Raw genomic sequence first — 13,296 nt, forward strand, 5'->3', positions numbered from 1 at the left:
GCGTGCCCAGCTTGAGGAGTGTCAATTCAGAGCGGATGCTCTAAGTGGCAAGATCACCGAGAAGGCAGAGGATCTTGAGAAGGCATAGTTCGCTTGGTCGGAGGCCTCGAGGAAGATGAAGGCTCTTGAGGTAGTGATCCAGACTCTCCGTTCTGAGCGAGAGAATGACTTGGAGACGACAATGCTTAAATAAGAGCGACTTGATGAAAGAATGGAGAGTTGGAGAAAGAGACCTCTGGCCTCTACAACCGGGTTGCCACTCTTGAGGCGGAGAAATCCTGATTAATGGCGCAACCGTCCTCTTCCCATACTTCAGATTTTCCTAATGTTCCTCAAGAGTTGTATGAGGAGTGAAATCATGTCGAGGCCCAGTAACACGTGTTTCGGGATTTGCATGAGGCGGGATCTGTTTCTGAGGCCGCCCTCGAAGATGCTCGTGTTAAGGCTCGCGAAGCTCGTGTCGCTTGTTGGTATACCCCGCTACACCTGAGGCCGGCGAGGACGAGGGGGACGAATGTGTAGACTGGCTTGAACATAATGCCTAGTATGACGCTGCATATCCTGAGGGCGAAGGCGGCGATGGAGAGGGTGTTGAAGGTCAAAGGGGCGACATTGTTAAGGACCAATTCGGTGGGGATGTTGAGGGCCTTGATGGTGGTGGCCAATAGTTCTCTTTTGATTTTTGTATATTTTTGAGTGTTGTTGGTGGCGTCTTCATGAGCCTTTGTAAAAAATATTTCAAGTATGAAATGCCAACTTCACTATTTGTATCTGATTCTCTTCCTGCGGTTCATTTTTGCATTTGTATGTTTTTTAATTCTGTTGCTTGGTTGCCTTGATGTTTTGACCGTGATCACTTAATGGCGAATGGCGGCCAAAGGATGGTGGGCATTCGTTCAAACAAGATTTTAATTATGGCCGATGGCCGGTAGGTGTTAGTTCGAATAAGGTCAAATATAACCTAAGTAATTATGGCCGAGGGCCAGTAGGTGTCAGTTCGAACAAGGTCGAACATAACCTAAATTTAATTATGGCCGAGGGCCGGTAGGTGTTAGTTCGAACAAGGTCGAACATAACCTGAATTTAATTATGGCTGAGGGCCGGTAGGTGTTAGTTTGAACAAGGTCAAACATAACCTAAGTTTAATTATGGCCGAGGGCCGATAGGTGTTAGTTCGAACACGGTCAAACATAACCCAAATTTAATTATGGCTGAGGGACGGTAGGTGTTAGTTCGAACAAAATCGAACATTAACCTAAGTTTAATTATGGCCGAGGGCCGGTAGGTGTTAGTTAGGACAAGATAGAACATAACCTAAATTTAATTATGGCCGAGGGCCAGTAGGTGTTAGTTTGAACAAGGTCGAATATAACCTAAGTTTAATTATGGTCAAGGGCTGGTGGGTGTTAGTTCGAACACGGTCAAACATAACCTGAATTTAATTATGGCCTAGGCCCGGTAGGTGTTAGTTCGAACAAGATCGAACATTAACCTAAGTTTAATTATGGCCGAGGGCCGATAGGTGATAGTTCGGACAAGGTCAAACATAACCTAAATTTAATTATTGCCCAGGGCCGGTAGGTGTTAGTCGAACAAGGTCGAACATAACCTAAGTTTAATTATGGCCGAGGGCCAGTAGGCATCAGTTCGACGAGGTCAAACATAACCTAATTTTAATTATGGCCGAGGGCCGATAGGTGTTAGTTCGAATGCGGTCGAACATAACCTAAATTTTAATTATGGCCGAGGGCCGGTAGGTGTTAGTTCGAACGAAGTCGAACATAACCTAAATTTAATTATGGCCGAGGGCCGATATGTATTCCGATAAGTGCAAAGTTTGTCGAAACCGTAAACTTTAAGCATTGCTGCTTTGGTCATACATTTGGAGAAATTTACAAATTTGCGGGTGTTGGCTGGCGTTCCAGTCCCAGTCTATCTAGTCCTTTCATTTGTTGACCTGGAGAGTGCTTGAGAGGTCGAGCAATGAACTAGCCGTCCTGGCCCCATCTTTATGTACTTTGACTTGAAGTGTTCCCTTCGTCGTCTGGTTAAAAACCTCATTGAGAAAACCCAATTGGGACAAAAATCAAGTGAGGTAAAACAGAGTACGACTTGGGGGACGCTTTATCTCTTAAAAGTTGAAGTACTTGAGGTGGGTAATATTCTAGTTTTTTGTTAGTAGCTTTCCTTCGATTATTTCTAGTTGGAACGACCCTTTATTTGCTTTTGTCGTGATTTTGTACGGATTGTCCAAATTTGTTCCTTGTTTGCCTTTGCGTGGGTCGTTACTCGCTTGTGTTTTAGCTTTAAGCACGTAGTCCCTGACTTTGAGCGGCCTGACCTTTGCCCTTTTGTTATAATAGCGTTATGCTTGTTGTTTTTGGGTGATCATCCTTATATAGGCCATGTCTCTTCGTTCTTCAAGTTCGTCGAGCTCCTGTCTTCTGCTTTCATCGTTCCTTGGTCCTCTTTTATGGGAGTACCTTAGGATGGGTTCTCTGACCTCGACTGGTATTACTGCATCGGTCCCATAGACCAACGAGTAGGGCGTTTCTCCTGTGATCGTCTTTGGCATTGTTCGATAGGCCCATAGTACTTCTAGCAATATTTCTGGCCACAGTCCCTTGGCGTCTTCAAGCTTTTTCTTCATGATGTTCAGTATCGACTTGTTGGAGGACACTGCTTGTCCATTGCCCGCAAGGTGATATAGCGTCGAGAGTATCCTTTTGACATGCCATTTCTCAAATAATTCGGCGGTCTTCTTTCCCTTGAACTAGGGTCCGTTGTCACACTGATCTCTTTGGGGAGGCCGAACCGGCATATGATGTTTTACTATATAAAGGCGATTACTTCCTGTTCACGTATTTGGGATAATGCTCCTGCTTCCACCAACTTAGAAAAATAGTCAGTTAAAACCAAAAGGAATCATACGTCACTTCGCCCTGCCAGGAGGGGCATACGATGTCCATTCCCAAGTTGATGAACGGCCAAGGTGAGATGACCGAGTGGATATGTTTTCCCACTTGGTGAATCATCGGGGAATACGTTACCTCGCCCTGCCAAGAGGGGGCACACGATGGCATTGGTGACCGGCCTCCTTTTTCATGGTGGGCCAATAGTATCCTGCCCGTATGAGGCATCTGACCAGAGCCCGATTGCCGAAGTGAGCTTCACAATGGCCCTCGTGGACCTCTTCAAGGATGCGTCGTGTCTGGTTTGGCCCCAAGAATTTTGTCAGAGGGCCATCGTACGTCCTCTTATACAGGTCATTGTAGATGATACCGTACCTGGACGCTTGCATTCTCAGCTTCTTGGATTCTTTTTTATCATCTAGTACTGTATCATCCTATAAATATGTAATAATACGATTGTGCCAGTCCCAAGTGAAGCTTACGGTTCTTCCCTCAATTTGATCAAGCGATGAGTTAAGGAGGTGGGCTACGTTCTTGTCTCCGGTTGCAATGCTTTTGGTGGCTGTGGCCAATTTAGCAAGGTCGTCTGCCTCAGCGTTCTGTACTCGGAGAATTTGGTCGAGCTGCCATTCGTCAAACTCGGGCAGCAGCTTGCAGATTTCAGTCTAATATTTTTGCAATCTTTGTTCTTTGATTTCGTAAGCCCCTATGACTTGGTTGACGACGAGTTGTGAATCACAGTGTAGTTTTAACCGTCTTTCCCCATACTTGAGTGATAGTCTCAAACCTGCGATTACGACCTCATACTCGGCCTCGTTGTTAGTCATATCCGGGAACCTTATGGACTGGCGAATCACTTCGCCTATTGGGACTTCAAGTACGAGTCCTAGTCTGGCCCTTAACGCGTTGGATGCGCCGTCGGTGTATAGGACCCAGAGGTCTTGTGTTTGGGGGGAAGTTTGAGAGGCTTCTCTCTAAACTTCAGGCATTACTTTTGCACTGAAGCCCACGAGCACTTGTGACTTTATCGCTGTTTGCGGCTGGTACGTGATATCATGTTCGCTCAGCTCGATGGCCTATTTGGCTAGCCTTCTCGATAGCTCGGAATGTTTCTCAGGGAGAATGTCATGACGACCGAGACGGGGTGGCACTGGAAATACAGTCTAAGCTTTCACGAAGCTACATCTAAGGCCAGGGCTAGCTTTTCGAGGTGAGGATACCACGTCTCGGTGTTGACTAATTTTTTGCTAATATAATAGATGGGGGATTGCATACCTTTGTTTTCTCGAACCAGGACTGCGCTCACATCTACTTCGGATACAGCGAGATACACGAGGAGACGTTCTCCAAGCTCTGGTTTTGAAATCAGTGGTGGCGACGACAAGCATACTTTTAATTCCTTCAGGGCTTGGACGCACTCCAAAGTCCGTTGGAGGCTGTTATACTTCTTGAGTATGGCAAAGTCCATCGTGAAATAAACCTTGATAGGGCGGCGATCTGGCCAATCAACCTTTGAACCTGCTTTTTAGTGGTCAAGTGTTTCGGTATGCCCTAGATGGCTTTGATTTGGTTAGGATTGTCTTTGATCCCCCTCTATGATACCAGGAAACCAAGAAACTTTCGTGAGGCCATGCCAAACGCACACTTTTCGGGATTCAGCTTCATTCCGTATTGCTTGAGTATGTCGAAAGTTTCTCTCATATGGTCGATGTGATCTTCTTTCCTTTTGGACTTGACCAGCATGTCGTCTATATAGACTTCCATCATCTTACCGAGTTGGTCCTTGAACATCCTCGTTACCAAACTTTGGTAAGTCACCCCCGCTTTCTTTAACCTGAAGGGCATGACCCTGTAGCAGTACGTCCCTTGATGGGTGATGAAAGTGGTTTTTTCCTGATCCTCTTCTTCCGTGAGGATTTGATTATAACCTGAATAAATGTCCAAGAAGCTCAGTAGTTCGTGCCCGATTGTTGCATCGATGAGTTGGTCGATGTGGGGTAATGGGAACGAATCCTTTGGGCATGCTTTGTTTAAATTTGTGAAATCCATGCACATCTGCCATTTCCCATTCTTCTTCTTAACCATGACCACGTTGGCGACCCACTGGGGGTACTTCGACTCCCTGATGGAGCCATTCTCCAACAATGTTTCCACCTCTTCATGTACCGCGTCATTGACCGTAGAGTTAAACTTACGCCTGACATGTCTCATTGGGGGGTGGAATGGGTCAACGTTCAGTTTGTGCGTGGCGATTTCCTTTGGGATACTCAGCATATCTGCATGGATGAAAGCAAAAATATCAGCGTTTGTAGTTAAGAATTGACGGAATTTACCTGGTTTCTGAAGTTGTAGCCAATGTAAACTTCTCTGATGACGTCCTCGCTATCATCACATATCAACCTCGACCCTGTTGATATGCCTCTTTTTCTTTGTCCTTCATTTATTGAGTGACTGTGCTATCTAGGGCGATGCAGTAGCATTCCCGGGATGTGCATTCTTCTCCTCATATGCTGAATATTCCCCATGGAGTCGGGAACTTGATGACCTGATATAAGCTGGAAGGTATGGCCCTCATGGTGTGTATCCATGGTTGCCCTATTATGGCATTGTACGTTGTGTCATTGTCCATGATGTGGAATGTGGTTTCCAGAGTGACGCCACCGGCCAGGACGGGGAATGTGATTTCATCAAATGTTCGCTCTACTGCATTATTAAAACCAGTTAGCGTAATGCAACACGACACTACCTTATCTTCGAGTTTCATTTGTGCAAGTACTCGAGGATGGATAATACACACGCCGCTCCCATCATCTACCATAATGCATCTTACATCGGTATTTGAAATTCGTAAAGTAATAACAAGGGCATCATAGTAAGGGAAATTGAAATCGTTGGTATCCGACTTATCAAAGTTGATACTCTCTTCAAGTTTTTCATACAGTTCACAGGTGATTGACCATTTGAGCTTGTTGGTGGTGGTGAACTTCACGTTGTTTATTGAAGAATCGTCACCGCCGCCGATGATCATGTGAATGGTGAGATTTGGTGAGGGCGGTTTCGGCGGTCCTTGATGTTGTTCACGTCCTCTGGAAAAGTTGGTCCTTCCCCGATCGCTCAGCAACTCTTTGAGGTACCCTTGTCGTAACATGTTTACGACCTCCTGCCTTAGGGCGATGCAATCTTCGATTTTGTGCCCTCGTTCTTGGTTGAACTCGCAGAGGGCGTCTGACTTTCTGGTACTCGGATCTGACCTCATCTTTTGCGTCCATTTGACCTTTGGTCCGAGCTTCTCCCGGGCATAGACTATATCTATAGGTGACACACAAAAGTTGTGAGCAAATAATAAATGGGGCATACTTCTTTCGTTCCAGCGAGTCCCTGTCCTTGATCTAGGCGGGCCTTCTTCGTGGCGGGAGGAGGGCGCATCGACCGCTCTGACATACGGTTGATGCCCTTCCCTGTTAGGTCGCAGAGCTGCGAGGTCTCTTCTAGTATCATTTCTTCGATCTTTTCTGGGTTTGGCATGTACCGAGGTCAGTCGATGAGTTGGTCCATTGAGGTCGTCCTCATCTGCTCGGACCTCGGCACAATATGCGTTGTATATTTCATCCCAAGTGGTTGGGGGGGTACTTCATCAGTCGAATTAATAGCTTTCTAGTCGCGCTCGTACCATCCCTGCTCAACCCGTTTTGGAAGGCTGCGACCTCCATCCCTTCTGACACGTTCGGCAAGGTCATCCTTACTCGGTTGAACCGGGCGAGGAAGTCCCTCAATCCCTCTCCCGGAGACTGTTTAATAGCAAATATGTCGTTCACTCTTACCTCGGCCTTCTTGGCCCCAACATGGGCCGTTACGAACTTGTTGGCCAGCTCTTCAAAAGTTTCAATGGAACGCGCATGTAGTTGCGAATACCATGTTAACGCTCCTCCTGTGAGGATTTCACCGAATATTTTCAACAAAATGGAAGATACTTGTTCTTTGGCGAGGTCATTGCCTTTCACGGCGGTGACGTAGTCACATGATCTTTAGGATCGGTCGTGCCATCATATATCCTAAGGTAGGGAGATATTTTAAAGGTTTTTGGTATGGAATGTGGGGCGGCATCACCACTATAAGGCTGCTCGGCGAATAGGCTGGGGCATCTCTCTTCGGCAAAATCTTAGGGGATCCCGGTATCTTATCTATCCTTTTTTGGTGTTCTCTCATTTGGTCCCAGAGTGCTCTGTTCTCATTCTCCATTTCTGTTTAGAATGGCTGCGAGAGCGTCATCGCCTGCACTATTGACGACATTGGGAGTAATACCTGTCATTGGAGGAGGAGGGAGTTGGTTGTGTTGCTCGTCTATTAGTTGTATAACGCAAGTTCTTGCATTTTCTGTACCCGTGTCCTGAGCGGGCTTATGGAGGATGCTGTTTAATGTGTTAGTTAGCCATGCCTCAAGGAGCGTTTTTACAGCTGGGGACGCCCCCTCCGCCACAGATGTGGAGGCTACCTTACCAAGAGATTTTATGATGCTGGAGTGAGGAGGAGGTGACCCATCTCGCCTAGGGGAGGCATTGGGCGTTGCGTCTCCGTATGCTTCTTCGCAACTTTCATTGATGACGTTCATGAGGTTGGTTGGGAGGTCACTTATTATTCTCGTCCTTTCTTCCCTGTTATTTGTCATGTTGGGATTTGTGCACACAAAGAAAAGAGATCTTGTTCTTGCTTTTTTTTTTTTTTAGTTAGTGATCCGTGTTATTGATAGATCTAGAAGAAACTAAAAATTTAACTAGGAAATTCGCACAGACAACGCCAAATTGTTTGACCAAAAAGTGTAACCCTTGGCTCAAATAATTAAATTTATGTACTAAGAGGTTAAACCTAGTTAACAATTAGAAGACTATGCTGGCTTCAATTCTGTGGTGGAGATATTTGGAATTCCTTTTAGCCTATGGACAGTATACCCTGGCGCCTGTTGAGAGCTTGATAGGTGCTGCTTGGTATTTGCCAATGGCAATTGGATTCACATACACTGATAGGAGAAGGAAGCATTCAACTTATTATGTTGTAATAGCTAGTTCATTAGATTTTAGCTTGTCTATATTTTTAATAGCTAGTAGCTTCATGCAACTTCTATTTTGGTTTGTACATCTTGTAAGCTTGGGACCTATTTTGGGATTTTATTTATATATTAGCCACTAGGCAAGTACTGCCTAGTGGTATAGTTACTTAAAAAAAAATAGTTAACAATAATATTTCTAAATTCGAGTTCTGAAAGCGTGACTAACGTTGGACAAATATGGTGAAAATATAATGATGGTGTGCAACAATCATTCCATGTAATGTGAGCAATAATAGAGCATTAAATAGCAACGAACAATAATGAATGTCATTTAAGTAAATAGAATGAGTGATTCACCCCATAAAGGAAGAATTAGATGGCTATCCCTCATGACAATGATAAATGACAGACAAATCCTTGAATGTTCGAATTATCCTTGGATTTGCTGGAAAGTATGGAATAATATAGACAAGAATCTTGGTGAAAAGGTGATGCTTGTATCTTAGTAAGAGAGAGAGAATCTTTTGTCAAAGTGTGTTCTTACAAATGAATATCACATGCCGCACATTATTGGCCCCTCTTCCATATATATATATATATATATATATATATATATATATATATATATATATATATATATATGAGACATATTTCTAACAAACCCTAACAATACAAACTGCAGAGAATATTCGCTAGAATATTCTCTTTAATATCTTATTTCGAAAATTAGCCGTTATAGCTTCATCAGTGATGCTCGACCTCGACCATGGCTCCGAGTACTTTTGCTTCTTGGCCCACCTCAGCTAATGACGACTCGAGACTCCCTCTATCTGGATAATTTTATTTCGAATATTATCAACCAGATTTCGACCTATACAGTTAGTATGACAAAGGCTAAGTATTGTCGGCAATGATTACAAAAAACAACATAATAATATCTTGATATCCATCAATATCGTTGTCTTATCAGATTAATCCATTATCTCAATCTGCGGAAATGGGTAACAAAATCCCCAGGCATAAACTTGTCAAGACTTTCACTTCACCAGACCTCCTTGCTCTTAGTTTTTCATTTGATGTATTCCATTTTATGTTACTCCCTCCGTTTCAATTTATATGCACCTATTTAACTAGGCATAGAGTTTAAAAAAAAATAGAAAATTTTTAAACTTGTGGTGTAAAATGAGATACATATATTTTGTGTGGCTATAAATTATTGCATAAAGGTAAATTCTTTTCAAATATGGAAAGGGGTCATTCTTTTTCGCACGGATTAAAAAGAAAATAGATTCAAATAAATTGAAACGGATGTAGTATATATTATTTTCTTTTTAATCTATTTAAAATAAGATATTTTTCGATATATAGAAATAATTTAACTTTAACTTTTATTTTACCCACAATAATATAATTTTATAGTCATACAAATGGTATCACATGTGTAAAATTACAAGTCTCAAAAACTTGTCTTTCTTTTTTGAATTATGTGTCCAAGTTAATTACCTCGCATAAATTAAAATAACGGGAGTATATTGTCAACTCCCTATTGCTCTATGTTAGTGGCACTCTTCTTTTAGTCTATTTTAAAAAAAGAATTAATTTTATACTTAGAAATTCTTCAATTTTAAATTTTACATTTTATCCTCAATAACATACTCAAGTAAATAATAAAACTATTATAAGATGATTTACATTACAAGTTGTAATGATATATTTGATATGTGCCTAAGATTTTTTTTTCTTTAAACTACTTGGACAGTTAACATGGCTTATAAAATGTACCGAACAATGCATCATATATTACATTACAATAAACTAAGAGTTTTTGACTGGAGATTAAACATTACGTGACTCTCTCAGCATGAGGAGCTAATTTACTTGTCACGTTCTATAATTTATAGTGTGGTACTATAATTTTTGTTTTCACATGATTTCACTGCTTCGCTGTCTTTGATTTGGACCACACCAAGAAATATCATCTCTTAAAAATGGAAATAACTAGGAAATTCTCTCCGTGAGAAACGAATTGATAAACATTGTACAAAGAAGTGAAGCTCCTTTTCTTTAAGAAAATACTATTATAGGTGTTTACCGGTAAAATGGTACTGTTGAATTTGTAACGTGATTTATAGACACGTGAATTAATTTGATCTGAAAATATAAAATAACTAAGAACAGAAATAAACTGATTAAGTCTTGAAGAAAATACAAGTCTGACAGTGAGAAGAGCTTCTCCGAAAGTAAGAATAAGAACAATATGTAGAACAAAAAGAAAGAATGTTGTTAGTAGAATAAGAACAGATTTTGCTTTTTTGCATACAGATGTTTTCGTCCCCTATGAATATAAATTCTTATATTTATAGCTCAATTCTAGGAGACAAGATCCCCAAACCAAGCTCTTCTTTAATATGAATAAAAACTTATCTTGATGGTTGCATAACAGCTGGGTATAAATGCGAAGATTCTTTGTAACGACTGCTCATTGAATATTGCCTTTTTCGAGCGACATCTTCCTTTCAAACTTTCACCCTTGATTCCGGCGTCACATGTCACATATTCATAACAAGTGCCAACTATTTGCTGACTCATATCTTATTCATCTTCACTGTCATGCGTCAACTTGACGAGCGTCCACCTGTCATTTACCAACTTTATCCCATACATATAGTCCCCCTACTTTCCGGTGACTAAACTTTATGTTATCGGGAAGTAGATAAGACCTCTTTTCTTGGCGAAAAAATTTCTGAACAATTTCTGACATTTGAAAGGACGCATTGTGTCCTTGCATTTAATGAGCCGAACACGTGTTATCTCGTGATTCAGCAAATAATTTCGCATGTTTCCTAGGTAATGTTGACGATGAATTCTGCCGCCTATAAACTTCTCCTCTTCTCATCATTTTTACCTTTCACTTTTACAAACTCTTGTTCTTCAAATTTCCTTGATGTTTTTCTGCAAACCTTTATTTCTCAGTAAAATTTTCTTACTCATATTTTCCATCGTCGTGTCTTCTACTACCTCTGCCTCCGGTAACTCAGGCATTTACATCCGTGGTGGCCCTACTAAGAAGAATAAAACCAAGGAAGTCGATACCGGTCCTCCTATTACCAATAAAATCATCCCCTCTCAATTAAATTTTGAGACATATTTTCAAGTACAAAAGGAACCTCATAACCCTAAAAATGACATAAATTGGCCCGTTAGCAGATATCCTTCTTTCATCCGTCCTACTAGTATCCCTATTGTGAAAAAAGATTGTGACTGGAAAAATATTGAAGTTTTAACCCTCAATGAAGTGAGAAAGGTCACCTTCAGTAAACCAGGGTCATGCACATTTACACATACCCTTTTACTCTAAGAATGGGCCATGAAATTGATCCCATTACTTTAGAGTTTTACTACAACTACGAAATCTTTTTGGCTTAGGTAAGTCCGTTAATATGGCGAACGGTGACTTGCCTTCGGATATTGTGCTTCTGGGCCGGTGAAACCTTCACTCTTGCCCATTTGATCAACCTTTATTCCCCCAGAGAATTTAGGTGTAGGTATGATCAAACTCAGCAAACGCGGTCATTATGCCATCGTTACTAGTGTCGATGATGATAATGACCATGGTTGGATGGAAAGGTTCGTTGTCATTGCTACCAGGGACATCCTTTCGGCGACAACACCTTCTATTCCTGAATCTTGAAACTTTACTCGTAAGTTTTTCAGACATCCTTTTCCTATTGCGTTAAAGAAAGTTCCCTTCTTTGCTAACTTTTATTTCTCTTATTTCAGCTACCCATTGAGCTCCACCATCGGTTCAAAACCTGACCCAATGGTACAAAAGATTTTAGATTTTTCCACACCGGACTCCCGTAAGTGGACAGAAATTTCACCCAAATTTAATTGGAAGGTCAAGAACCATGGTAAGTAAAACTTCTCATTTCCCTTTTCAATCTCCAACATGACATAATACAAATTTACTGACTCCTTTTTATAATACACAGGCCTTCCGAAGGGGTCTTCTGTTTGCCATGTTGTTGAGGTTTCCATGACCCAACTATGGCTTAACAACAAATTCAAGCCATCATTGACCAGAAGAGGATTTATGATGTTGCTCTTGCTTCTAGTGAAGGCCCATCCTCCTTGAGTCCCCAGCCTAAGGAGAAAAAAAACAAAAAGAAGCTGAGACTCTAGAGAAGCCTTCAACAAATAAAGCTCCAACATGACCAACCACAGTGGTGCTTGACGAAGATGAAACTGAGGACGATGACAAAACAGTTTCTCTTCAAAGGAGAAGAAGAATATCTCCCCATGCTTAACCGGATGCTCAACAGGAAAAAATTCAAGGATTCTTCACAGAAATAGAAACAGTTGAAAATGCAGAGTCTCGTTTTCGGGCTCCAGTTGTTGCTTCAAGTTAGAGGTGTTTTACCTCTGATATTCATCCACCTCCTACTTCAACACCAGTTATAGCACCATCAACTTCTGCCTCACCACCAGCCAGAACTGAACAAATGGAAGAGATTTGTTCCCCTCGGTTACCCAATCATGGGAACATTAAGAACACTTTTCCGGCATCCATTCGAAACCCTGATGGTAAATGTAGTGTCACTCTTTCGGTTTTGAATGAGTGCCACCCACTCTCTAAGCCGATATGAGTTGCTAACTATTTGACGTCCTTGGCTTCGAATAAGGAATGCCAGAAAATGGAAGCCCTTTCTGTAGAATGCCTGATTAATAACAACATGCACTTTGTTGATTAGGTATTATCTTATACTTCTTTCTTCACTTTTCTCTTGCCAGACATTATCCTTAATAACTTTATTTTTTTTACTTTTTGGCTAACCTCCTTGCCTCTGAAGGCTTGCAAAAGATGATCCATGCTGAAGAAGAACTTGCTGCCGAACCAGATCGGATCGTTGTTGAACGAGATCAACTTGCTGAACGTCTCCTGACTTTAGAAGAAAGACTTGCTACAATAGGCGAACTTGAAACCCGATTGGAGTAATCTGAGCAAGAAAAAGATGGTTCACAGCCAAAAGGACTCTCACCTGCATACATAACTTGAGGAGTTGAAGGCCAAGTGGGTTGAGCTACAGGATACTGTAACTATGGCAGCCGAATGTGAGTCTACTTTCATAGAACAAATCACTAACCTGGAAGCAAGCTTACGTTCCAAAATCGAAGAGGTTGCTGCTACTGAGGAGAAGAGATCTAGGATGGAGGAAAGGTTCAAAAAGGTCACAGAGCAGAATCGCGAACACGTGTGGACAAATACTAACCTTTGCCGGACCTATAGCATCATGAAGGATGAAAACGAACAGTTGCAGTCAAAAATCAAAAAACTTTAAG

At 41.8% G+C, this 13,296-nt stretch overlaps 1 protein-coding gene across 1 annotated transcript; it reads right to left on the reverse strand.

The window, feature by feature from the left end:
* Window positions 1–5,415: 5,415 nt before the first annotated feature.
* LOC138893688 (uncharacterized) lies at window positions 5,416–6,060 on the reverse strand. The gene has a single exon (XM_070178340.1). The coding sequence runs from the start codon at window positions 6,058–6,060 to the stop codon at window positions 5,416–5,418; it is 645 nt and encodes a 214-aa protein (XP_070034441.1).
* Window positions 6,061–13,296: the final 7,236 nt, after the last annotated feature.

The sequence above is a fragment of the Nicotiana tomentosiformis genome, chromosome 6 (assembly GCF_000390325.3).
Source record: "Nicotiana tomentosiformis chromosome 6, ASM39032v3, whole genome shotgun sequence".
Classification (NCBI taxonomy): domain Eukaryota; kingdom Viridiplantae; phylum Streptophyta; class Magnoliopsida; order Solanales; family Solanaceae; genus Nicotiana; species Nicotiana tomentosiformis.

Coding starts and splice junctions, on each gene's coding strand:
- LOC138893688 (XM_070178340.1), bottom strand. CDS start 6,060: ATGTTACGACAAGGGTACCTCAAAGAGTTGCTGAGCGATCGGGGAAGG.